Source organism: Hyperolius riggenbachi, chromosome 5 (genome assembly GCF_040937935.1).
Source record: "Hyperolius riggenbachi isolate aHypRig1 chromosome 5, aHypRig1.pri, whole genome shotgun sequence".
NCBI classification, from domain to species: domain Eukaryota; kingdom Metazoa; phylum Chordata; class Amphibia; order Anura; family Hyperoliidae; genus Hyperolius; species Hyperolius riggenbachi.
Window position 1 is genome coordinate 422708359 of NC_090650.1, and position 26120 is coordinate 422734478.

At 47.1% G+C, this 26120-nt stretch overlaps 1 protein-coding gene across 2 annotated transcripts in view; it reads right to left on the minus strand.

The window, feature by feature from the left end:
* The window catches only part of KCNQ3 (potassium voltage-gated channel subfamily Q member 3), a 333527-nt gene that overhangs the window by 118109 nt on the left and 189298 nt on the right, over nt 1–26120 (minus strand). For both annotated transcript variants that reach the window (XM_068238036.1, XM_068238035.1), the window contains exons 3-5: nt 24159–24285; nt 22179–22354; nt 3143–3295 (exon numbers count right to left, since the gene is read on the minus strand). In XM_068238036.1, the coding sequence (XP_068094137.1) occupies nt 3143–3295; nt 22179–22354; nt 24159–24285 (456 nt within the window). The remainder of the gene's footprint in view (nt 1–3142; nt 3296–22178; nt 22355–24158; nt 24286–26120) is intronic.

A 26120-nucleotide genomic window follows, 5' to 3' on the forward strand; every position in this document is an offset into this window, starting at 1 on the left:
TGCCTCACCTCTTCCGTGTTCCAGCGTGTGATCCACTGTTGTCACTTCCTGCAATGCTCCCCACTGTATTGGTGTAATTTGCCTTTTTAAAACAGAAGGAAATCTGCAATAATTCAGCTATAAGTGAACATTTTTAAATATGCAATTTATCCCTTTTCAACCTTAGTAATCCAAGCAAGCATCCCCACTGGTGTATAGCAAGCTTATAGCTTTAAATTTTACACAGCTATATCAAACCCACATGTGACAGCCTGTTTCAGACTTTTGGTCCTCATCAGTACATAGCAGAGATTGATATGGCAGTATGAGATGGGGCTTGGACCAGTACAACAGAGTAACCAAGCAGCTCAGGGTGACCCAAACCACTCGGAATGTATAGGGGGATAAAAGGAACCAAAAAGACCTACTAAAAAAAAAAATCAAAGCTTGGTGTAATTTGGCTTCTTAAAACAGAAGAAAATCTGCAATAATTCAGCTATAAGGGCTGGTGCACACCAAAACCCGCTAGCAGATCCGCAAAATGCTAGCAGATTTTGAAACGCTTTTTTTTATTTTTATGAGGCGTTTTGCTAGCGTTTTGCGGATTGCTGCTGCGGTTTTCAGTATAGTAGATTTCATATATTGTTACAGTAAAGCTGTTACTGAACAGCTTCTGTAACAAAAATGCCTGCAAAACCGCTCTGAACAGGCGTTTTTCAGAGCGGTTTGCGTTTTTCTTATACTTAACATTGAGGCAGAAACGCATCCGAAATCCAAAAAATGCCTCACCCAGGCATTTTTCGTTTCTGCAAAACGCCTGCCGCTCTGGTGTGCACCACCCCATTGAGATACATTGACCAAGCAGATCCGCAGCCGCAAGCGGATCTGAAAACGCCCAAAAAGCCGCTCGGTGTGCACCAGCCCTCAGTGAACATTTGTGGTTACCCACAATGCACCGCTACTAAATATGCAAACTATTCCTTTTCACTCTTGGTAAGTCAAGCAAGCCTATGGGCCGGATTCACAAAGCGGTGCGAACTGTTTAGCACGGTTGTGCTAAACAGTTAGCACGTGAAGTGCCGTTCGCGGACTTTTGCGCGCACAAAGCGCTGCGATTTGCGGTCTTTTGCACGCGCAATTTGCCACAAATCGCGGTACTTTACACACGCAAAAGTCCGCGATTGCGGTCTTTTGCGCGACTCACAGCACTTTCCACGCACAAAAGTCCACAAATGGCACTTCACGTGCTAACTGTTTAGCACACCCATGCTTAACAGTTTGCACCATTTTGTGAATCAGGCCCTATAGCTTTAAATTTTACACAGTCATATCAAAACCAAATGTGACAGCCTATTTCAGACTTTTTACTAATTACCAGATTTAGTCCTCATCAGTTCACAGCAGAGATTGATATGGCTGTATGAGATAGGGCTTGGACCAGTACAACAGAGTAACCAAGCAGCTCAGGGTGACCCAAATTACTAAGAATGTATAGGGGGATAAAAGGGACCAAAAAGCCCTCCTACTAAAAAAAGCAAAGCTTGGTGTAATTTTCCTTCTTAAAATAGAAGCAAATCTGCAATAATTCAGCTATAAGTGAACATTTGTGGTTACCCACAATGCACTGCTACTGAATATGCAAATTATCCCTCTTTGCCCTTGGTTTGATATGACACTACTTCTTCTTCTTGCTTGGACCAGCCCCTTCTTCTTGCTTGGACCGGCCCTGGGGGCAGGGCTCTACTTCTTCTTCTTGCTTGAAGGTTGAGGCACTTACTCTATTATATATATATATATATATATAGATAGATAGAAGATAGATTCCCCCTCCAGGCCGCCATGGATAGTGGGGGAATGATATAATTCGGCTTCCAGCGATTGCTGGAGGTCGAATTATTGTGTTTTTTAAGCAACTTCGGCTCCGTCTTCTGACGGCGCTGACGTTACTCACTGAGCGCCGCTATAGACTGATTCCCATTACAGTCTATGGCGGCACTCGCTGCGCCCAAATCTAGCAGTGCTGAAAAGCACTGCTCCACGACCGCTTTGCAGTATTGGTTTTTTGACCCTGCATAGTTTGACATGCGAAAGCAAATGCATATTTGCATGAGCATTGCCTCATGAATAGTCAATTAGGCCAGATTTGCAAAGCCAGACTTGCTAGGGTTAAGCCTCCTTTCCACAGACTGTTGATAGGCAGTGAAATGCCTCTCAAACTCTCTCAACTGCTCACTGCTGCCTGATAACTGCTTGTTGCTGCCTGATAACTGCTTGTTGCTGCCTGATAACTGCTTGTTGCTGCCTGATAACTGCTTGTTGCTGCCTGATAACTGCTTGTTGCTGCCTGATAACTGCTTGTTGCTGCCTGATAACTGCTTGTTGCTGCCTGATAACTGCTTGTTGCTGCCTGATAACTGCTTGTTGCTGCCTGATAACTGCTTGTTGCTGCCTGATAACTTCTTACCTGTGCCTGGTAACTGCTTGCTGAGCACACAGCTCAACAGTCCGTGGAAAGGAGGCCTCAAACTTGGTCTTTGAGCACGCATACATTTTCTCATGCAAAGTACTTCTTCTTGCTGGAAGGTTGAGGCCCTTATTCAATTATGAATAGCCAATTAGGCCAGATTTGCAAACCCAGTCTTGCTAGGGTTAGGCCTCCTTTCCACCGACTGTTGATAGGCAGTGAAATGCCTCTCAAACTCTCTCAACTGCTCACTGCTGCCTAGTAACTGCTCACTGCTGCCTAGTAACTGCTTGTTGCTGCCTGATAACTGCTTGTTGCTGCCTGATAACTGCTTGTTGCTGCCTGATAACTGCTTGTTGCTGCCTGATAACTGCTTGTTGCTGCCTGATAACTGCTTGTTGCTGCCTGATAACTTCTTACCTGTGCCTGGTAGCTGCTTGCTGAGCACACAGCTCAACAGTCCGTGGAAAGGAGGCCTCAAACTTGGTCTTTGAGCACGCATAAATTTTCTCATGCAAAGTACTTCTTCTTCTTGCTGGACGGTTGAGGCACTTACTGAATTATATATATAGATGTGATACATAATGCATTATAAAAACAACACCTTACTATCGTCTTTAAAGACCATTTGTACTGCATTTTTGTTTTTAAGTTGAGCATTTTTTTTTCGTTTTGTTTTCAGCAACCTGCATTACTTACCAGACCCCACCAGAGGGCATCAGCGTATGTTTCAAAATCCTCTTTTTGGTCCCCTTTCGCATCCAACTCATGGTCGTCTTTCTCCACCAAATACACAAGAAATGAGGACAAGATGAGCGTCAGGAACCCGATGTACCAGGCTGTGATGAGCTCCTGCAGGGAAGGGTTGCACCGGATTGTTAGATACTAATTGTGCATACTCAAGGTTTTCCTAATTACCAGATTTAGTCACCTTCACAGGAAATTTTACACTTGACATAAAAATGTCATACTTTTCAGTGTGTACTCTACATGAAATACTGTTGCCATGAGACTGTCCAGACACCCCCTTCATACTAAAGGAGTAGTTAATAACTTCAGCCATCAGTATTGTTCCACCTTATGCATCCCAGCAACTTTCACCTCCCATTCATTCACCAATAACTTTATCACGGCTTATCACATCGAAATGATCTATATCTTGTTTTATCCGTCACCATTTAGGGTTTTCTTCGGGTGGTACATTTTGCTAAGAATTATGTTATTATAAATCCATTTTACGGAAATGTTAAGAAAAAAAATGGAAAAAAAATTAATTATTTCTCAGTTTTCGGCTATTATAGTTTTAAATTAATACATGCTACTATAATTAAAAGAATGAAGAATCAGTTGTAAAGATTGGGGGCGCGGTATATCCAAATGTCCAACCACAAAGAAGAAAAAAATAAAGGAAAAAATAAAGCCACAGGTGGGATGATGCCTCTTTAGAGATAGTAAAAAAAGCAACTAATTTATTTTAGGCACTTGTCCCCCATGTGGCAGTTACCACACAATAATATGCTGTTCACCACAATTATAATTAGAAGTATCAAAAATGTGTTTATTGATATTCTTAAAAGACAAAGATAATTATAAAGTCAGCACAGGTAAATCCCCCACAACCATACCCTCAGAAAACCCCCATTACAACCAAAAACCCCTTATCATGGCCTGAGATTCCCCGAACATCAACTGCCACCCACATGCACTAACTGCTTTGTTGTTCTCACACCTCTGGGCGTCCCCAGTAAGTGCTGAGGTGAAGTGATTACATTGAAAAAGTTCAAACTTGGAAAAAAAGTGAAGCACACTTTGTATTTAGACTTATGGTTCACTGAGGCCACTGCTGTGTGAAAGTTCCGAGTCTGTCTGCATAAAATCTTGTCAAAGTTAAAGCCATGCAGTTTTCCAAACAGGTTCTCTTAACTTGCCTATGTTTGATAGTATAAAGTTCATAACGTTCAGATAACGGCCCAATCGCGACCATGAACACTACAGTAAAAACAACAGGATATACAAGCTTAATAAGTCATTTCGTATTGGATCTTTTTTTTTTCAGCCAATATGGAGTTTAATCCCACTATAAATCATACCTGCTGTGAACCTTAATAATAAAATTAGATACTTACCTAAGATGCAGTAGATGAGACCGCTCGACCCCTATTACCTGTAGCAAGGTGCTGGAAACCAATGTGGCTGATCAGGATACAAACAGAACGAAATCCGCACACCCGCAGGTAAAGTCCAAGGGTTTTTATTTAGTCCAACTTACAAAGGCAGAAAAATTGGCTGACATGTTTCGGATTACATCCTTACTCATAGCCTAAACATACTGACATCTAGGTGGACCATATATACTTAAACAGCCCCGCCCCCAAAGGTGTATTCACCTGGGAGCAAAGGGGATTTAAAGGCGCAGGAATAAAAACCTGCAGAAATGAATATATGGAAAAATATGGAAAAAACCACCATCATACTAATATTACTATGTATAAAGACACAGAATACGATATTTAAAATGCAGAAATACAAAAATACAGAAATACAAAAAACTGCACAGTACAAAAATAAGACGATATCAATATATAAAATTAATGTCCCACCTGGCACTTAAACCATGAGGTTCCCTAGTCCCCATCTGCAGAATCCAATATGCCTCCCTCATTCGCAATTTCTTGTATAGGTCACCACGTCTAAAGGAAACAGTCACCCTCTCAATCCCTTGAAATAGAAAACCAGCCATATTCCCATCATGTTTCTCCCTGTAGTGTCTCGCAACATTGCTAATGTTATCCGTCTTCCAGGAGGCCCCATTAAAATGCTCAGAGATCATTTGCCTCAAGCAGCGCGTGGTGCAGCCCACATACTGAAGGCTGCAAATCGCGCAAGTGACCACATAGACTACGGATTTCGTGTTGCAATTAATAAATTGACGTATAGAAAAGGTTTTTTGATTAGCAATGGAGGAGACGCTGCGTGAGGAGCGGTGGTAAGCGCAATAATTACATGAAGAAAATCCACATTTGTGTGATCCCACAAAGGACAACCATGTAGGACGTCGGGGTGCACTGGTAGACTGATACAAACTGGGAGAGAGAGTAGATGACAGAGAGGGAGCTTTTTTATAAGCAAATCTACACCCAGGCTCAAGCACTTGTAATAGCTTATCATCAGCATACAACACAGGGATATATTTCTTGATTATCGCTGTGACCTGATTATATTGTTGGCTATAGGTAGTTATAAAATTTAAAGGAGCAGCATTAGGACTCTGTACCTGTGCAGTGTCAGAACTATTGCTTAATAATTTGCTCCTCTCCCTGGAAATGGCAATTCTCTGGGCCCTATCCAGATCAGAATCCGAATAACCCCTAGACCTAAACCGTGACCTAAGGGCAGAAAATTCTTGTACTGTAAATTCGTCTGTAGAACAGTTCCTCCTGGCTCTAATATACTCCAGTGGTGCTCAGCAGAGCTCGAATATTCGAGTAGCTCGAATATTCGAGCTCTTTTTCAGCTATTCGAGCTCGGTATTCGAGCTCCGAATAGCTGGAGCTATTCGAATGGGCTATCCGAGTACACTCGAATAGCCCATTCACTATTCGAGCTATTCGAGCAACCCGGCGCTATTCGAGCTCGGTACCGAGCTCGAATAGCGTCATAGCCCAGATTGATGTCCTTAGAGCCAATCAGAGGGCTCCCAGGCCCTCTGACGGCAGCCAATCACAGAGGGGGACCCTGGCCAGCCCCTACCCTATAAATAGCGGCCGCCATGTTCCGTTTCTCCATGCTTGCCTGAGACTTGTACAGAGAGAGAGTTGCTCCTTTGTGCTTTGGCTTAGCAAGAGCTTTATTGTGGTCATTTACCTAGCGTTTTTGCTCACCTACACCTGCCATATACACCTATATTGTTGTTAGTTAGATAGACATTGTATTTTAGTTAGTAGCTTGTGTGTTACATTAGAGACAGGCAGCTGCTGCAAGCTTACAGGTTTAGGCCTCAGGGGGGCCTTGCCTCTGTGGGCAGCTGTCCTCTGTTTATTTCTCTCATCTATACCAGTATTTCTGCTGTCCTTTACTAATAGTATTGTAGTTATACTGTACTAGGAGTAGGACACTCACTGACTGTCACTGTTTATAGGCTACTAGCTAGCTCCTGCGTGTGTGCACTCACTCACTGTCTGTGTGTACACACACTCTATTTCCTTCTGATTACTGATAGATTATTGTTAGTTAGTTGTACTTACTTACTACTTACTCTTACTGTACCCGTAGGGACACTCACTGTCACTGTTCATATAGGCTACTAGCTCCTGCGTGTGCGCACTGCACTCACTGTCTGAGTGTACACACACAACACACACTCTATTTCCTTCTGATCGCTGATTGATTATCGTAATTAGTTAGTTCTACTTACTGTTACTACTTACTCTTACTGTACTAGGAGTCTAGGACACTCAGTCACTGTCCATAGGCTACTAGCTCCTGCGTGCGTGCACTCACTGTCTGAGTGTACACACACCCACACTCCATTTCCTTCTGATCGCTGATTGATTATCGTAATTAGTTAGTTGTACTTACTGTTACTACTTACTCTTACTGTACTAGGAGTCTAGGACACTCAGTCACTGTCCATAGGCTACTAGCTCCTGCGTGCGGTCACTCACTGTCTGAGTGTACACACACCACCCACACTCTATTTCCTTCTGATCGCTGATTGATTATTGTAATTAGTTAGTTCTACTTACTGTTACTACTTACTCTTACTGTACTAGGAGTCTAGGACACTCAGTCACTGTGTTCATAGGCTACTAGCTCCTGCGTGCGTGCACTCACTGTCTGAGTGTACACACACCCACACTCCATTTCCTTCTGATCGCTGATTGATTATTGTAATTAGTTAGTTCTACTTACTGTTACTACTTACTCTTACTGTACTAGGAGTCTAGGACACTCAGTCACTGTGTTCATAGGCTACTAGCTCCTGCGTGCGTGCACTCACTGTCTGAGTGTACACACACTAAATTTACTTGTGATTACTACTGATTATTGTAACTGCTAGTTGTACTTCCTGACTGTTACTACTTACTTACTGTACTAGGGGACACTCACTCAGTCACCTCACCAACCAACCCACTCCATTAAAGTACCCCACTTTTCACCCGCCCTTTTACAAAACTTTTGTCTATACGCCCAAAACATTTAAGATGTCTGGAAGTGGCAGCCAGCGCGGTTTGGGCAAGGGGAAGGGCAGCAAGGGAATCAGGAGGAGAGGGAGCAGCATTGTGGCAAGCCGCGGCCGCGGGCGCGCCACCATGCACAGTTCCGCAGCAGCAGCAGCAGCGTCAGTGGCTAACATTCCTCCCATAGCCACTGGCCGTGGACGCCTTGGGCGCCGCCCAGCAGGAGCATCTGCAACTCACGCTGCAGAGACACAGCAGCAGCAGCGTGTAGCACCTGCTCCCATTTTCCTCCAGCCGGGTCGGAAACGTCCCATTGAGGAAAAGGATGCAGACACTGTGGTGCAACTCATGACGGAGGATGAGCAGCCCGCCATCAGCTCTGCATCCGAGGCCTCCACCCTCACCACCACCACCACCACCACCCCTGTTCGCAGCAGCCGCCCAGCAGGGCCTGGGGAGGAGGCCAGTTCACCATCAGTTGGCGACCTGTCATTCAGCAGTCTTTTGACCCCAGGCATCATGAGTCAATTGTCTGCTGTTGTTGGCGATTTTGAGGAGGAGATGCTGATGGGCACTTTGGGGGATGAGGGATTGGACAGCAAGACTGTGGCGACAGTCAAGCAGCCCATCCATGCATCAGGAGAGGAGTTTGGGGGGTCCTCATCCCAGCAGGACATGTTTCAGGAGGGGGAGGATGATGATGACCCGGTGACAGACAGAGACTGGGTGCCACCACCTCCAGGGGATGTCGTCCTCAGCAGCTCTGAGGAGGAGGAGGAGGATGCTCTTGTGGGCCTTGCAAGGAGGCGCATCATTGCAAGCATTGGCAGCAGCAGTAGGCAGGTCCCACAGCCTGCTGGTGTCTCAGGCTCAGCAGCAGCAGCAGCAGCATCTGCCAGTACCACCACCAGCCGCACCCAAGCCCCCCAAGCCCCCCCCCCCCAACCACCACAGGGAGACAGGCAGCAGCGCTTCCATGCCGTAGGGGGATGTTTAAGTCACCAATCTGGCGATATTTCACCATGCCCACTGTGTACAGCAAGTACGCCACTTGCAACCACTGTCAGCGGAAGTTGAGCAGAGGTGCAGACCCCTTAAAGTTCTGCACCAGCTCGCTCATCAACCACCTTGCGGCTAAACATTTCCACCAGCATGAGGAGTTCCAGAGGCTGAAGGCATCTGGTGCTGGCAGTGGCACCACACCCATCACTGCACAGCCTTCAGCAGCAGCAGCAGCAACAGCAGCCACCCGCCCTCCTGCTCCTCCAGCAGCACCAGCAGGAGTGCGGAAACGCACTGCTCCTCCCCCCTCTGCAACTCCTGCCGCCGACACTGAGGCCTGTTCTGGCAGCCAGTCCTCAGTGGCCTCCTCTGCTGTGTCTGCTGATTCCCGTGTCAGCAAAAGGCCACGCCAGAGCCTTTTGAGCGAGTCCTTCCAGGGGGTGGTTAGGGCTCTGCCTCCCAGCAGCCGTCGCGTGCGGCAGCTGAACGGCTTGCTGGCACGGGCCATGTGCTCCCAACTCCTGCCGTACACGCTCGTGCAGGAGGGGAGCGACATTCGTGCGCTGCTTGCTTGCGCAGCCCCAGACTGGCAGCTCCCCAGCAGACACTTCTTTGCCCGCAAGGCCATTCCTGCACTGCACCGCTTTGTGATGGCCAATGTGGAGCGAGGGCTGGAGCACGCGGTTAGTGAAAGGGTCCACGTCACCATGGACTCCTGGAGCAGCCGCTTCGGGACAGGCTGCTACCTGTCCTTCACTGTCCACTGGGTCAGCTTGGTGGAAGGGGGTGAGGATGGGAGAGCAGCAGCGGGCACAGCAGCAGCAGCAACACAGTGGGTGGTGCCACCCCGCAGGGTCAGGGGAACTGCAGCAGGTTCCTCCGATCCTCTGCCATCCTCCGGCACACCTGGCCAAACCCCCCGCCTCAGCAGCAGCGTGAAGGCCCGCCACTGCCAAGCGCTGCTGCACTTGGTCAGCCTTGGGAAGACCAAGCTGACGGCAACCCATGTGTTGGCCAAACTCCAGGAGCAGGAGAGGATTTGGCTGACCCCCAGAGGCCTCAGAGTCGGAGAGGTGGTGGCCGACAATGGGGCCAATCTGGTTGCCGCAATAGACAGGGGAAACCTGACCCACATCCCCTGTCTTGCCCACGTGCTGAACCTGGTGGTGCAGAAGTTCCTGCGCACCTACCAGGGGATGGGCGAACTGCTGGAAACGGCAAGGAATGTTGTGCGTCACTTCCGGCGCTCGGCTGCAGCCTGTGCGAGCCTGGAAGACGTGCAAAAGGAGCTGGATCTGCCACGCCATCGGCTGATCCTTGACGTTCCGACTCGCTGGAACTCCACCCTGGCGATGTTGGAGCGTCTGGTTGATCAGAGGCACGCTGTCAAACAGTACCTTGCCCTGGCCACTGTTTCCGCAGCTCAGAGAAGGGACAAGACCAGCAACATCCCGTCCATCGTCCCCGATGATGACTGGAGGCACATGCAGCAGGTGTGCTTTGTGCTGGCTCCCTTCCTGCAGGCCACAAACATGGTGAGCAGGGACCATGCTATGGTCTGCGAGTGGGTGCCCCTGGTTTCTCTGCTGAACAGGGCCCTCGATGCTTTGCTGGAACAGGGAGCGGCAGCCTTGGACCAGCAGGAGCGGCAACCAGCTGCGCAGTCCACCTCTGAGGGGGAGGAGGAGGAGGACTTGGTGGAGGTCCCTGACCTGGCTGCTGATGAGGGGGATCAGCACAGCGCAGCTGAGTTGGTGCGGGGGTGGAGAGAGGATGAGGCGGCAGAGGAGGAGGATGAGGACAGCACTGACGTCGATGTGCCAGCAGACGTGGCCCGCCTCTTCCCAATGGCAGCGCACATGCTGACGTGCCTGCGCAGGGACCCCAGGGTGATCCAGATGAAGCAGAGGGAGGACATCTGGATCAGCATGATGTTGGACCCACGCCTCAAGGGGAAGTTGAGCCAGTTCCTGCCGCCTGCAGGAGGAGACCCAGCGCAACAAATAAGGAGCTTGCAGCAGGCCCTTGTTGAGCGCTTGGAGGAAGCCTTCCCCCAGCCTTCCACCCCCACTGTCCAGCAGCGAGCACAGAGGCAGCAGCAGGTGCCTGCATCCAGCAGCAGCAAGCGCCCCACAGACCTGCTGTCTCTCAGCCACGAGCTCTACAGGACTGTAGAGGCTCCGGCAGCAGTGACTAGAGAGGAGATGCATGCAGCAGCATCCTCCTCCGGTCACAGCCAGCGCCTGACCCGCATGGTGGCTGACTACATGGGGTCGTACAGCGGGCTTGACAGCGATGCCCCTGTTGATCCCATGGAGTATTGGGTCAAGCGCATGGAGATCTGGAGCGAGCTGGCGCAGTACGCCCTGGAAGTGCTGTCCTGCCCCCCTTCCAGCGTGCTGTCCGAGCGCTGCTTCAGTGCAGCTGGTGGCGTGGTCACCGAGAAACGCTCACGTCTGTCTCACAAGTCTGTGGACAGACTGACGTTTCTCAAGATGAACCAGGCGTGGGTGGAAGGCGAGTTCCTGGCCCCTGTTGTCGGCGAGAGGGGGACATGAACTGGCTGCCGGAACCATCGTTAATGTGCCTTACCACCCTTTACCACCTCCTGGCTCCTGCTCACTAAGCCAGCCTGGTTCACTTTGACTATTACGTCGCCTGCAGCCACACATTTTACACCTACAGTGGGCTGCTGTGTACTGCCCTTCTGCTGTCTGTCTGTGTTTCCCACTGCCAGGGTACACAGAATTACCTTCATCTGCTGCCACTCTGCCACCAGCTATTACGTCAAACAATAGCTATATTGGTTGCAAAACCAAAAACCAAAAAACCATAAAGAAAAAAAAATGTTTAATTTTTCTGAGGTGCCCGGGTTGAAAACTGTGTTGTCCCAGTTGTGTATTGGACACAATGTGGGCTGCACGACCGCTGTCTGGGACCTCCTGTTGTGTTTATTTACAGCCCTGGTATCACCGCTAGGTACCAGGGCTATTATGTCACGCTGCCTACCTGCTGCCACACTCACACTACTCCTCCATACCTCCTCCTGCTGCTGCTGCTGCTGTCTGTCTGTGTTTCCCACTGCCAGGGTACACAGATGATTTACCTTCTGCTGCCACTCTGCCACCAGCTATTACGTCAAACAATAGCTGCTCGCCTACTCCTCCATTCCTCCTCCTGCTGCTGCTGTCTGTCTGTGTTTCCCACTGCCAGGGTACACAGAATTACCTTCTTCTGCTGCCACTCTGCCACCAGCTATTACGTCAAACAATAGCTACCGTATATTGGTTGCAAAACCAAAAACCAAAAAACCATAAAAAAAAAAAAAAGGTTTAATTTTTCTGAGGTGCCCGGGTTGAAAACTGTGTTGTCCCAGTTGTGTATTGGACACAATGTGGGCTGCACGACCGCTGTCTGGGACCTCCTGTTGTGTTTATTTACAGCCCTGGTATCACCGCTAGGTACCAGGGCTATTATGTCACGCTGCCTACCTGCTGCCACACTCACACTACTCCTCCATACCTCCTCCTGCTGCTGCTGCTGCTGTCTGTCTGTGTTTCCCACTGCCAGGGTACACAGATGATTTACCTTCTGCTGCCACTCTGCCACCAGCTATTACGTCAAACAATAGCTGCTCGCCTACTCCTCCATTCCTCCTCCTGCTGCTGCTGTCTGTCTGTGTTTCCCACTGCCAGGGTACACAGAATTACCTTCTTCTGCTGCCACTCTGCCACCAGCTATTACGTCAAACAATAGCTATATTGGTTGCAAAACCAAAACCAAACAAACCATTAAAAAAAAAAAAAAGGTTTAATTTTTCTGAGGTGCCCGGGTTGAAAACTGTGTTGTCCCAGTTGTGTATTGGACACAATGTGGGCTGCACGACCGCTGTCTGGGACCTCCTGTTGTGTTTATTTACAGCCCTGGTATCACCGCTAGGTACCAGGGCTATTATGTCACGGCGAGCTGCCTGCCTCATTGACTGCCTGCTGCCACACACTCATCCTCCTCCTCCTGCTGCTGAATTTACCTCCTGCTGTCTTTGTGTTTCCACTGCCAGGGAGCACATACAATGGCGCTTCCAACATGCGTGCGCCCACCAGCTATTTGTTACGCTCAAAAATAGCTGCATTTCTTTAAAAAAAAAATTGAAAAGAGAAATACGTGAAGAAGAAGAAGACGATATTGAAAAAGAAGGAGAAGGAGAAGAAGAAGATGAAGAAGAAGATGAAGAAGAAGATGAAGAAGATGATGAAGAAGAAGATGAAAAAGAAGAAGAAGATGAAGAAGATGAAGAAGATGAAGAAGAAGAAGATGAAGAAGAAGAAGAAGATGAAGAAGAAGAAGAAGAAGATGAAGAAGATGATGAAGAAGATGAAGAAGAAGAAGAAGAAGAAGAAGATGAAGATGAAGATGATGAAGAAGATGAAGAAGAAGAAGAAGAAGAAGAAGATGAAGATGAAGATGAAGAAGAAGAAGAAGATGAAGATGAAGAAGATGAAGAAGAAGAAGATGAAGAAGATGAAGATGAAGAAGAAGAAGAAGATGAAGATGAAGAAGATGAAGAAGATGAAGATGAAGAAGAAGATGAAGATGAAGAAGAAGAAGAAGATGAAGAAGAAGAAGAAGATGAAGAAGAAGATGATGATGAAGAAGACAATATAGAAGAAGAAGAAGAAGATATAGAAGAAGAAGATCTAGAAGAAGAAGAAGAAAGATAAAGAAGAAGAAGAACAAGTATATACAGTAACACTACTGAACAAAATTAAGGACACAACTTCTCTTTCCACATTTTTTTTTAAAGGAACATCCCCACATAATCACTTGCTGTTGTTACTTGGAAAAAAAGATGTTTCTTGCATCATTCACCCTCAAAACAAGTGTTGGAAGCTATTTAAGGCCAATTCGAATAGTCAGCTCGAATAGTGAGCTCGAATACCGACTCGAATAGTGAGCTCGAAGTCCGAGGTCGAATCGAATAGTAAAAATTATTCGACTCGAATATTCGACTGACCTCGAATAATTTACTATTCGAATTCGACCAAACTCGAATTTTAAAAAGGGGTATTTGAGCATCCAACAGGGACCCCTCTAAGCGTATGCCGTGGGTGACAGCTAGTGGCTTGCAATAAGGAATTCCCAGCGCACGGCTTCCTATAGGTCCTGGTTTCTATCCTGCCGAGTTCCCCAGAGCCAAAAAGGGTAATGTCGAGGAAATCTATTTGCGTATCACTAGAGGTGCACGCAAAAAAAAGATTAAAGTTGTTCGAATTAAGATACATCAGAAACTGTTGCAAAGCTTCCTCAGTACCCTTCCATATTAACAAAAGGTCGTCAATGAAACGGCCATACCAAATGATGCAATCTAGAAAGGGGTTAGACTCCCCAAAAATGCGGAGCTCCTCCCACCAACCCATGTAAAGGTTGGCGAGAGAGGGGGAGAACTTCGCCCCATAGAAGCTCCGCACCTCTGGAGGTAGAACCCCCCATCAAAAGAAAAATAATTGTGAGATAAAAGAAACTCGGTCACTACCAGGATATAGGCTTGGAGCGAGGCCGGGAATGAACTATATCTAGATAAATGGAACTCTAAAGCCACTTCTGCTAGATTGTGTGGGATAGAGGAATATAACGCCCTTACATCCAGGGTCACCCATTTATATTGTGATCTCCACTGTACCTCCTCCAAACTAGCCAGGACATGTTTGGTATCTTTAATTAAACCAGGTAATCTCAAAACCAATGGCTGTAGATGGGAATCAAGCCATTCCCCTAGCCTCTCCCCAAGGGACCCAATCCCCGAAACAATAGGCCTACCCTCCGGTGGGGTGGCGGGCTTGTGCACCTTGGGGAGGTGATGGAAAATGGGGATGACAGGGTTCCGAACTCTAAGAAAATCGGCCATGTTCTTTTTAAGTAAACCCCTGGACTCCCCTATAGAGATGAGTTGGTCAAATTCCAGTTTATAATTCAAAGTGGGGTCCCCGGGAAGATGTATGTAGGTGTTTCGGTCCTGGAGCTGGCGCAAGGCTTCCGCCTTGTAATCCAAAGCATTGAGCACAACAACAGCACCCCCCTTGTCAGCGTTTCTAATAACAATATCAGATCTTGACTTAAGATTCTCCAATGCTTGTCGCTCAAGGGGGGTTAGGTTGTGCCTAATTTTACTAGTTTCAGCCAGCAATTTCAAATCCTTTTCAACAAGGTCCTGGAAGGTTTCTACTGGTGAGGATCTGCAGTAGACTGGGTAGTAATCGCTATTGAGAGGGACAGGTAAAGTCACATCTTCTACGTTAATGAGACCAACAGTCTCCGATGCCAACTGTTGTGCCACTACAGAAGTGCACGTGTCTTGGAATAGGGATATAGGAGGTAAGGGAGCAGGGGTGCGATAGGGCAGTGCATTGGTAGTGGTTTGTGTAAGAAAATGTTTTTTTAAAAGGAGTGTTCTAACAAATTTATTGACATCCTTAAGTGTGTCAAAAAGACTAAATTTACAAGCAGGGACAAAATTCAGACCTCTAGAAAGAAGTGAAATCTCGTCTTGTGATAAAGTGGCATCAGAGATGTTGATAACATTCATTGGTTGAATCACCATCTTTTTCCTGTGTTTCCGCCCCCCTCTCCGCGTCTTCCTCCCTGGCCTCCCCCTGGGGTCTGCTGGGGCTTGTACCATCTCCGTTTGGACTTCTTGGGCTGTCTGGGAAGGGGATTCAGGTCTAAAGGGGATAGGTTTGGATGGGACCTTGAAAACTCACCCCGATCCGAGCCAGTAGACCCCGACTCAACAGGCAAATCCGACTGGTCGTCTGAATTGTCAGGGGAACTGAAACTAACACGTTTGGTGGGTGTTTTGGGGGAGCGTTTCAAAATCGGTTTAGGATTGCGGGGTCCAGTTGGACGTCCCCTCCCTGAGGAATTCCACCTACCCCATTCATAGACAAGACCATCACGGTAATCCCCAACATCTCTCAAATATTTGGACCTTTTTAGATTCATGATGGTGGCTTCTAATTTGGCCACATTCTCTTTTAATTGGTTATTTAAATCATCATATAGATCTACATCGTAGAACTTGTCAATCTCCGCCCGCGTCCGCGAGATTTCAAGGTTGAGGTCGACAAGTCTACGCTCCTCATAGACTATTATAAGCTTCATCAATCTCAATGAACAATCAGATAAAATCTCATTCCATTCTATTAAGAATCCATCACAATATACATTAGTGGGGATTTTTTTTATCCTAAGACCCCGTGGTATAATCCCCTCCGCCACATATTGCTTAAGGGCGGTGAGGTCCCACCAGAGTTTAGTCTCTTTATTTAACTGGTGTTCCAGATGGATAAATGCAGATTTCAATGACAAGTCCACCTCGTCCTCAAGGACTTTGGGTGTTCTGGAAAAAACCGTGACAAATTTATTAGCCCTTCTGGAATCACAACCCAAATCTGACTGAGTCAGAAGTTTCTGATTTACAAGGTTTGTTGTGTGTGGCTGGTCAGATGTATTTTTAGGGGGCCCCGCATCCACCGGGGTCCCAGTGGTCTGTCCAGTCCCTATATTATGGTTATGTCCATTAGAAGGATTATGGGGGACAACAGCGCGACCAACATGATCACCTCCATCCTCATCTACAATAAGATGCTTATTATTCATAAGTCCCATAGGAAGTGAACAGGGAGGATATGGAGGCATAGACGGGGTCCCCGGAAAATACAAGGAGGGAGTTGTCCAGGTCGGGCGACCAGATAAAGAGCCAGGGGCAGGAGCAAAAGCAGGAGCAAAACACATTGCAGTGGATGAGGCAATAGGATTTATATTACTCACATATTGTGATGAATTATATGGCAATCCGCCTCCACCGCTCGTGTCCAACAAGGAGGAAAGGTGATGAGCCTGTGCTGATCCTTTGGAGGGTAGCCCGGTGTCGGAAGCAGGCATATTCAAATATGCGGAGGCAGCCTGCAGTTGCCGCAAGATTTCCGGCGTTAACAGCTGGGACACTCGATCACCCAGCATGGTCTGGGTCAAAAGAGCCGGATCCAATGCAGAGCCAGTATTCTCCGTAGCCAATCCCGTCATAGGTTTCTCACCGCTGAAGGAAACAGGATCAGACCGCCGCTCTGGTTGGCCGTCCAGCGGCAGGACAGCCAATCCTGGCGCACTCTGCTGCATCAGCTGTACAACCACTCCTCCCATAGAACTCGGAGCAGAGTTCTCCGCCGTCATTATGGATGTTTTCTCACCAGCCTCCGTAATAGACAGAGTAGAATTTCCGGAAATCACCTCCTGGGGAGCCAACATCTGAGGGATACCAGGTTGCACAGGTGGGAAATTAAGACCATCCTCACGGCCATGTAACCGATCCTGCGTGCAGGTATCAACAGTTGAAGGCAGCAATGTAACTTGGCTGCGTGTGATTCTTTGTGCCATGTTGATGGAACTGCCTTGTAAACAGTTGGTACATAAGGCTTTAGGTCGGCCAGGAAACCCAGTGATGGACAGAGGGAGCAGTCAAAAAGCCATGGAAAGATGCAGTAGATGAGACCGCTCGACCCCTATTACCTGTAGCAAGGTGCTGGAAACCAATGTGGCAGATCAGGATACAAACAGAACGAAATCCGCACACCCGCAGGTAAAGTCCAAGGGTTTTTATTTAGTCCAACTTACAAAGGCAGAAAAATTGGCTGACATGTTTCGGATTACATCCTTACTCATAGCCTAAACATACTGACATCTAGGTGGACCATATATACTTAAACAGCCCCGCCCCCAAAGGTGTATTCACCTGGGAGCAAAGGGGATTTAAAGGCGCAGGCCCCCTAAAAATACATCTGACCAGCCACACACAACAAACCTTGTAAATCAGAAACTTCTGACTCAGTCAGATTTGGGTTGTGATTCCAGAAGGGCTAATAAATTTGTCACGGTTTTTTCCAGAACACCCAAAGTCCTTGAGGACGAGGTGGACTTGTCATTGAAATCTGCATTTATCCATCTGGAACACCAGTTAAATAAAGAGACTAAACTCTGGTGGGACCTCACCGCCCTTAAGCAATATGTGGCGGAGGGGATTATACCACGGGGTCTTAGGATAAAAAAAATCCCCACTAATGTATATTGTGATAGATTCTTGATAGAATGGAATGAGATTTTATCTGATTGTTCATTGAGATTGATGAAGCTTATAATAGTCTATGAGGAGCGTAGACTTGTCGACCTCAACCTTGAAATCTCGCGGACGCGGGCGGAGATTGACAAGTTCTACGATGTAGATCTATATGATGATTTAAATAACCAATTAAAAGAGAATGTGGCCAAATTAGAAGCCACCATCATGAATCTAAAAAGGTCCAAATATTTGAGAGATGTTGGGGATTACCGTGATGGTCTTGTCTATGAATGGGGTAGGTGGAATTCCTCAGGGAGGGGACGTCCAACTGGACCCCGCAATCCTAAACCGATTTTGAAACGCTCCCCCAAAACACCCACCAAACATGTTAGTTTCAGTTCCCCTGACAATTCAGACGACCAGTCGGATTTGCCTGTTGAGTCGGGGTCTACTGGCTCGGATCGGGGTGAGTTTTCAAGGTCCCATCCAAACCTATCCCCTTTAGACCTGAATCCCCTTCCCAGACAGCCCAAGAAGTCCAAACGGAGATGGTACAAGCCCCAGCAGACCCCAGGGGGAGGCCAGGGAGGAAGACGCGGAGAGGGGGGCGGAAACACAGGAAAAAGATGGTGATTCAACCAATGAATGTTATCAACATCTCTGATGCCACTTTATCACAAGACGAGATTTCACTTCTTTCTAGAGGTCTGAATTTTGTCCCTGCTTGTAAATTTAGTCTTTTTGACACACTTAAGGATGTCAATAAATTTGTTAGAACACTCCTTTTAAAAAAACATTTTCTTACACAAACCACTACCAATGCACTGCCCTATCGCACCCCTGCTCCCTTACCTCCTATATCCCTATTCCAAGACACGTGCACTTCTGTAGTGGCACAACAGTTGGCATCGGAGACTGTTGGTCTCATTAACGTAGAAGATGTGACTTTACCTGTCCCTCTCAATAGCGATTACTACCCAGTCTACTGCAGATCCTCACCAGTAGAAACCTTCCAGGACCTTGTTGAAAAGGATTTGAAATTGCTGGCTGAAACTAGTAAAATTAGGCACAACCTAACCCCCCTTGAGCGACAAGCATTGGAGAATCTTAAGTCAAGATCTGATATTGTTATTAGAAACGCTGACAAGGGGGGTGCTGTTGTTGTGCTCAATGCTTTGGATTACAAGGCGGAAGCCTTGCGCCAGCTCCAGGACCGAAACACCTACATACATCTTCCCGGGGACCCCACTTTGAATTATAAACTGGAATTTGACCAACTCATCTCTATAGGGGAGTCCAGGGGTTTACTTAAAAAGAACATGGCCGATTTTCTTAGAGTTCGGAACCCTGTCATCCCCATTTTCCATCACCTCCCCAAGGTGCACAAGCCCGCCACCCCACCGGAGGGTAGGCCTATTGTTTCGGGGATTGGGTCCCTTGGGGAGAGGCTAGGGGAATGGCTTGATTCCCATCTACAGCCATTGGTTTTGAGATTACCTGGTTTAATTAAAGATACCAAACATGTCCTGGCTAGTTTGGAGGAGGTACAGTGGAGATCACAATATAAATGGGTAACCCTGGATGTAAGGGCGTTATATTCCTCTATCCCACACAATCTAGCAGAAGTGGCTTTAGAGTTCCATTTATCTAGATATAGTTCATTCCCGGCCTCGCTCCAAGCCTATATCCTGGTAGTGACCGAGTTTCTTTTATCTCACAATTATTTTTCTTTTGATGGGGGGTTCTACCTCCAGAGGTGCGGAGCTTCTATGGGGCGAAGTTCTCCCCCTCTCTCGCCAACCTTTACATGGGTTGGTGGGAGGAGCTCCGCATTTTTGGGGAGTCGAACCCCTTTCTAGATTGCATCATTTGGTATGGCCGTTTCATTGACGACCTTTTGTTAATATGGAAGGGTACTGAGGAAGCTTTGCAACAGTTTCTGATGTATCTTAATTCGAACAACTTTAATCTTTTTTTGCGTGCACCTCTAGTGATACGCAAATAGATTTCCTCGACATTACCCTTTTTGGCTCTGGGGAACTCGGCAGGATAGAAACCAGGACCTATAGGAAGCCGTGCGCTGGGAATTCCTTATTGCAAGCCACTAGCTGTCACCCACGGCATACGCTTAGAGGGGTCCCTGTTGGAGAGTATATTAGAGCCAGGAGGAACTGTTCTACAGACGAATTTACAGTACAAGAATTTTCTGCCCTTAGGTCACGGTTTAGGTCTAGGGGTTATTCGAATTCTGATCTGGATAGGGCCCAGAGAATTGCCATTTCCAGGGAGAGGAGCAAATTATTAAGCAATAGTTCTGACACTGCACAGGTACAGAGTCCTAATGCTGCTCCTTTAAATTTTATAACTACCTATAGCCAACAATATAATCAGGTCACAGCGATAATCAAGAAATATATCCCTGTGTTGTATGCTGATGATAAGCTATTACAAGTGCTTGAGCCTGGGTGTAGATTTGCTTATAAAAAAGCTCCCTCTCTGTCATCTACTCTCTCTCCCAGTTTGTATCAGTCTACCAGTGCACCCCGACGTCCTACATGGTTGTCCTTTGTGGGATCACACAAATGTGGATTTTCTTCATGTAATTATTGCGCTTACCACCGCTCCTCACGCAGCGTCTCCTCCATTGCTAATCAAAAAACCTTTTCTATACGTCAATTTATTAATTGCAACACGAAATCCGTAGTCTATGTGGTCACTTGCGCGATTTGCAGCCTTCAGTATGTGGGCTGCACCACGCGCTGCTTGAGGCAAATGATCTCTGAGCATTTTAATGGGGCCTCCTGGAAGACGGATAACATTAGCAATGTTGCGAGACACTACAGGGAGAAACATGATGGGAATATGGCTGGTTTTCTATTTCAAGGGATTGAGAGGGTGACTGTTTCCTTTAGACGTGGTGACCTATACAAGAAATTGCGAATGAGGGAGGCATATTGGATTCTGTAGATGGGGACTAGGGAACCTCATGGTTTAAATGCCAGGTGGGACATTAATTTTATATATTGATATCGTCTTATTTTTGTACTGTGCAGTTTTGTATTTCTGTATTTTTGTATTTCTGCATTTTAAATATTGTATTCTGTGTCTTTATACATAGTAATATTAGTATGATGGTGGTTTTTTCCATATTTTTCCATATATTCATTTCTGCAGGTTTTTATTCCTGCGCCTTTAAATCCCCTTTGCTCCCAGGTGAATACACCTTTGGGGGCGGGGCTGTTTAAGTATATATGGTCCACCTAGATGTCAGTATGTTTAGGCTATGAGTAAGGATGTAATCCGAAACATGTCAGCCAATTTTTCTGCCTTTGTAAGTTGGACTAAATAAAAACCCTTGGACTTTACCTGCGGGTGTGCGGATTTCGTTCTGTTTGTATACTTACCTAAGACTTGGAAGGCCTCAAGATAGTCCAGACGCTTTTCACAACCCTTCTGGTGCCCACTGACCAGCACAGAGTCCCTCTGAACATAGTTCAAGAAGGGCTTGTTGGGTATGCTCTGGTGTCTGCTCTACTCTCCATGTAAGAGTGTCTCCATACTGGGCATGGGTAAGGTCCACACATGCCCAGTGCAATGAAGCTGCTCATGTACAGCTGATTTCTACTTGCCCTATGTCCCACGTTGACCTTTTCCTCTATAGGTCTAATATGGGACATAGCCGACATAGGAAAAAATGGCTGATGCAAGATGGCGCCATTGCTGATAAAATCCGGAGCAGCGTCCTGCTATTCAGGTCAAAGTGTCAGAGTATGTCCAACACTCCAGATCTCTGCCACTGATCCTTTTCCTCAATCACCCATGAACCCGAACCCCCCAAACCCACCTGGATGATGGGGAAAAGGGACTGAAAAGGGGTAATGCACATGCACAATTGCAATAACTATATTGAGTGTACCTGGTTGGAAGCAACCTCCAAATTCCCTTCCTGTTGAGATGACAGTGACATTTTACTGGGCAGGAGAGAGCTGGGTGGAGTCAGCAGCCAGTCTCTCCCAGTGAGTAAACATCACCTGACCTCTCCCACCTCCTTCCTCTGCTGAGAGATGTACCCTTAGTAGAGATGGCTCGAACCGTTCGCCGGGCGAACATCTCTGGGCCTTCTACTACTTCCGGGTCGCTATGACCCGGGGTAGTACGCCTGCGCTGCCCAGGTTCATGACGTCACGCACATCCGCAGAAAGTGCCCGGCAACAGGAGCGCGATCTAGGACGCGCTCCGCCGGGCACTGCAGGTGTACTACTCCTGAAGTAGTAGAAGGCCCAGTGATGCAGAGATGTTCGCCGGCGAATGGTTCGAAAATCGTTCGCGACATCTCTGACCCTTAGTAGCCAGCACTGCAGCTGGATTTAGCCACACATGAGCAGTCAGGATCAAACAGTGTTGCAATCATTTCCAAGTCCCCCTTCCCTGAAGCACTGACCTTGCTGTGCGAACAGATGGCTGATCCCAGAAGCTTCCAGGTTCCCCCTCTTCTGTCCATACGTAACATGCGTAAGATCTGGAGGAACCGCAAACTCCGAAGCGATGTGGCCAAAACGTTCCCCTGATTCTTCCCCACAGCCACCACTGGAATGGAGGCTACCAGGACAAAAATATCTGAAACAACACCAAAAAACAGAACTGACATAAAGGGTATGTGCACTCAGGGCCAGATTTCTGGGAAGGCCACAAAAGCCATGGCCTAGGGCGATAACATCAGATAAGATAAGAAGGGCGGCAGGATTTGGAGAGAGAAGAGGTCATATGTCAAAGTAAATCAGTAAATCACCTCTTCTAGTCCCGCAGCGCAGCCAGCCAGCGCCCAGATCTGCACTATTAGCTGAATTCCAGAGTTCCCCAATCCCTGCTTCTCTCTCTCACACTTCCTGATGTGTTATGACAATCATTCTTCTTTATGATGGACATACAAGTTGATGTGAGAAATGCCAGGGATTTACATTACAAAGCAGATAGAACTAAGTTCCGCTGAGTTTTAATGCAGGCATTCCCAAACATCAGTCAGCTCTGCTAGTCTCTTCACCTTCTCTTTTACAGCTGTGACACTGACCCCAGCAGTGAAAGAGGGATGAATAGGGGAGAGAGAGGGACAGAGGGACTGGGTGCACAAAGAGGGACAGTTGGGAGCCTTCCTGATAAAGCGGAATATAACCCAGCATTTAATCTTTGCTCTAAAACATTATTTACAGCATATTATATGCAATCAGCATTTTTTTTTTACTAGACCAGCATTCGAAGGGTTAAGCTGGCCATACCCTGGCCCGATTTGCCGTCGTTTCGACAGCAGATTCGATCACTGGGATCGAATCTGCTGCCAATCGTTCGCGCTACACGCCGAATTTCGATCCATTTCGTCCGATCCCGTGCGGAAAATTACCGTCGATCGCCCGCGGGTAGGGAGCGCGTCGCTAGCGGCGTTCGAGTACCCGACGACCGACGCAATAGAGCCGCATACATTACCTGCTCCGCCGGCACGACTACCCCCGGTCACCGCTGCTCCGTGTCCACGCTGGTCTCCGGTATGCTTCAGTTCCTCCTGCCCGGCAGGAAGTTTAAACAGTAGAGGGCAGGAAGTTTAAACAGCCTCTACTGTTTAAACTTCCTGCCGGGCAGGAAGAAGTAAAGCATGCAGGACCTGGAGACCAGAGGGGAGAAGATAGCGGAGACCTGGGGACTGGAGTCACGCCGGCGGAGCAGGTAATGTATGCGGGCATGCGGGCGGGGGGAGCGGCGGCAGCACCACCACCACCACAACAGATTGTGAACGGTTTCAGGCTAAAATCGGTTCGCAATCTGTTTGCAGTAAAGGTAGCCATACGATCCCTCTCTGATCAGATTCGATCAGAGAGGGATCTATCTGTTGGTCGAATCTGATGGCAAATCGACCAGTGTATGGCTACCTTTACACACAGAGCTTGAAAGTTCAGTGTAGTGAAATGTGGACGCATCCGAAGTTGTAGATTGTTATCTTGTGTTTACTTAATGTATCAAGTGAGGAATGTGACCCATTCGATGACTGTGGAGAAGCAGCTCTACACAGACAGCGAGTCAAAGCATGTCTGCCTTCAATACATAGTGAATAAAACCAGTTATTAATAAAATGCAAAGTCAGCTCACAAAGCAAAAAACTCTACTTTTGGGAACCTATAATATCTAAATGAATAATAATACTTATGCACAAATGCAAATATGATAACTGTATGGCATATAAAAAGTAGGAAAACATGTTTTTATTGAATATTATGTCTGGGTTTTAAACCGCATTAAGTAATGCCCGGATTTATGCAGCATAACACAAGCCAAATCTCTTCACAGGAGCTGTTTCCAGGCATACTACAGATCTCTATACACTGCTTGCACATCACACCGGAAGTATCGGGCAAATCACAAATTACAGGCTCACCCAGCATACATAATGGCTTCCGTGCGAACTTCAGGCGCCCCCTCCATCCCTTATACCGGCAGCAGCAGCCAGCAGCCCAAATTCTTAAGGCAAATTCTGCACCAAAGATGACGAGAGCAAACCTTTCCTGCAAGACAAAAAGGGAAAAAGCACAAAGAAAGGGGGATTATATTCGCATTCTACAAAACAAACAAACAAACAAAAAAACCCAAAACACTTTCAGGGCTGGTGCACACCTAAAAGCGCTAGTGTAATCACAAACGCTAAGCGGTTTTTTTTTTAAGCTACTTTTTAAATCGAGGTATGCCTAGCGATTTTTTGAGTGTTTTGGTGTAGCATTTTTTTGTACAGTAAAGCTGGAAGTGTATAGCTTTTGTAAAAAAACAAACAAACGTATTTTAGAGTGATTTTCCTCTTTCCTATACTTAAAGCTAATGGGAACCCAAAATAAAATAAAAGTCAGATACTCACCTAAGTAGAGGGAGGCTCTGGGTCCCATAGAGCATTCCCTCTCCTCTCCCGGTGCCCGCTGCTGTCCTGGCTCCCCTGTAGTGGTATTCGACCGTTTCGGTCAAATACCGCTGTCTCCCGGCCGAAGGGAGGCTTTGGAAATGCTTCGGGAGCCCGAGTGCTCCCGAAGACGGGGCGCTCTACACTGCGCATGCGCGCGCGCTCTCTATGACGCACTTGCATGTGCGACTCCTGTCTTCGGGAGGACTCGGCTCCCGAATACTTCCGAAGTCCCCGCGGCAGCAGATTCGAACGGAGGAGCCAGCGAAGGAACGAGAGCACCGGGAGAGGAGAGGAAAGGCTCATTAGGACCGAGCCTTCCCTCTCCTTAGGTAAATATCTGCCTTTTTTTTTTAAATATGGGGTTACATTAGCTTAAACATTGAGGCTGAATCGCCTCAGAATTGCTGCAGGACGTGCATTTGCATTTGGGAGAAAATCACATCTCTCTGGTGTGATCCATTCCATACAAACACATTAGCCAAGCACTTTTCAAAGCACTAGTATTGTAAAAAGCGCTCAGAAGCAGTCTAGGGTCTTGATTCACTAAACCATGATAACTCAAATATCACACCTTATCAAAGATATCACACCTTATTAAAGTTAACACGCCTTATCAGAGTAGCATAGCAAGCGCTATGAACCCACAGGTGCCCAGGGCAGGACGAGTGTCATTGCCAATTAGCAGGCATAAGTTTGTAGCACTTTCTATGCTACTCTGATAAGGCGTGTTAACTTTAATAAGGTGTGATATCTTTGATAATGTTACGCTTGGTGGTGTATTCTCCACAGTCAGCATGCAACGCATGAGCTGGCGTGGAGGAGGTACACACACTAGCACCAGGAAACAGGCTATCCCTAGTATAGTGGATGGGAGGACTGACTGCAATAGGAGATTGTGGCGCACAGAGCCGGTGCAGATCTGACAGCCACAAACAATGCTTTCGTTATAACGTCTCAGCGCAAAGTAGCGCTGAGCGCACAAACCAGAACTGAGGAGATCAGGACAGGTAGACAGAATGAACGCTTGCTAGCTAGCGGCTACTTAGCGACAGCAAGCGTCCAAAACCAGACAGACTGGAATGAGGCAGCCAATGCGATGCGGCGATGGCGTGCCTCACAAAGACAGGACAGGACAGTCAGAAAATAGCAGGATTAAGATAGATGAATGTAACACAGATAAATATACAATAAGTATGTTTTCCTAGCGTATTACAATTACAGCTATCAATGAAACTATTTGTAACTTCTGACTAACATATGTATATATCGGCAATGAACCGATATATGACATAAGCAGGAACGCTGACTAGGACTGGAGTAATACAGGGGACAGGACTCAGAAGGATTCGCTATCTCTTCGCAGAGATGAACGCAATCCACAAACGGTAACAGAACAGGATTCAGAAGGATTCGTTATCTCTTCGCAGAGATGAACGCAATCCACAAACA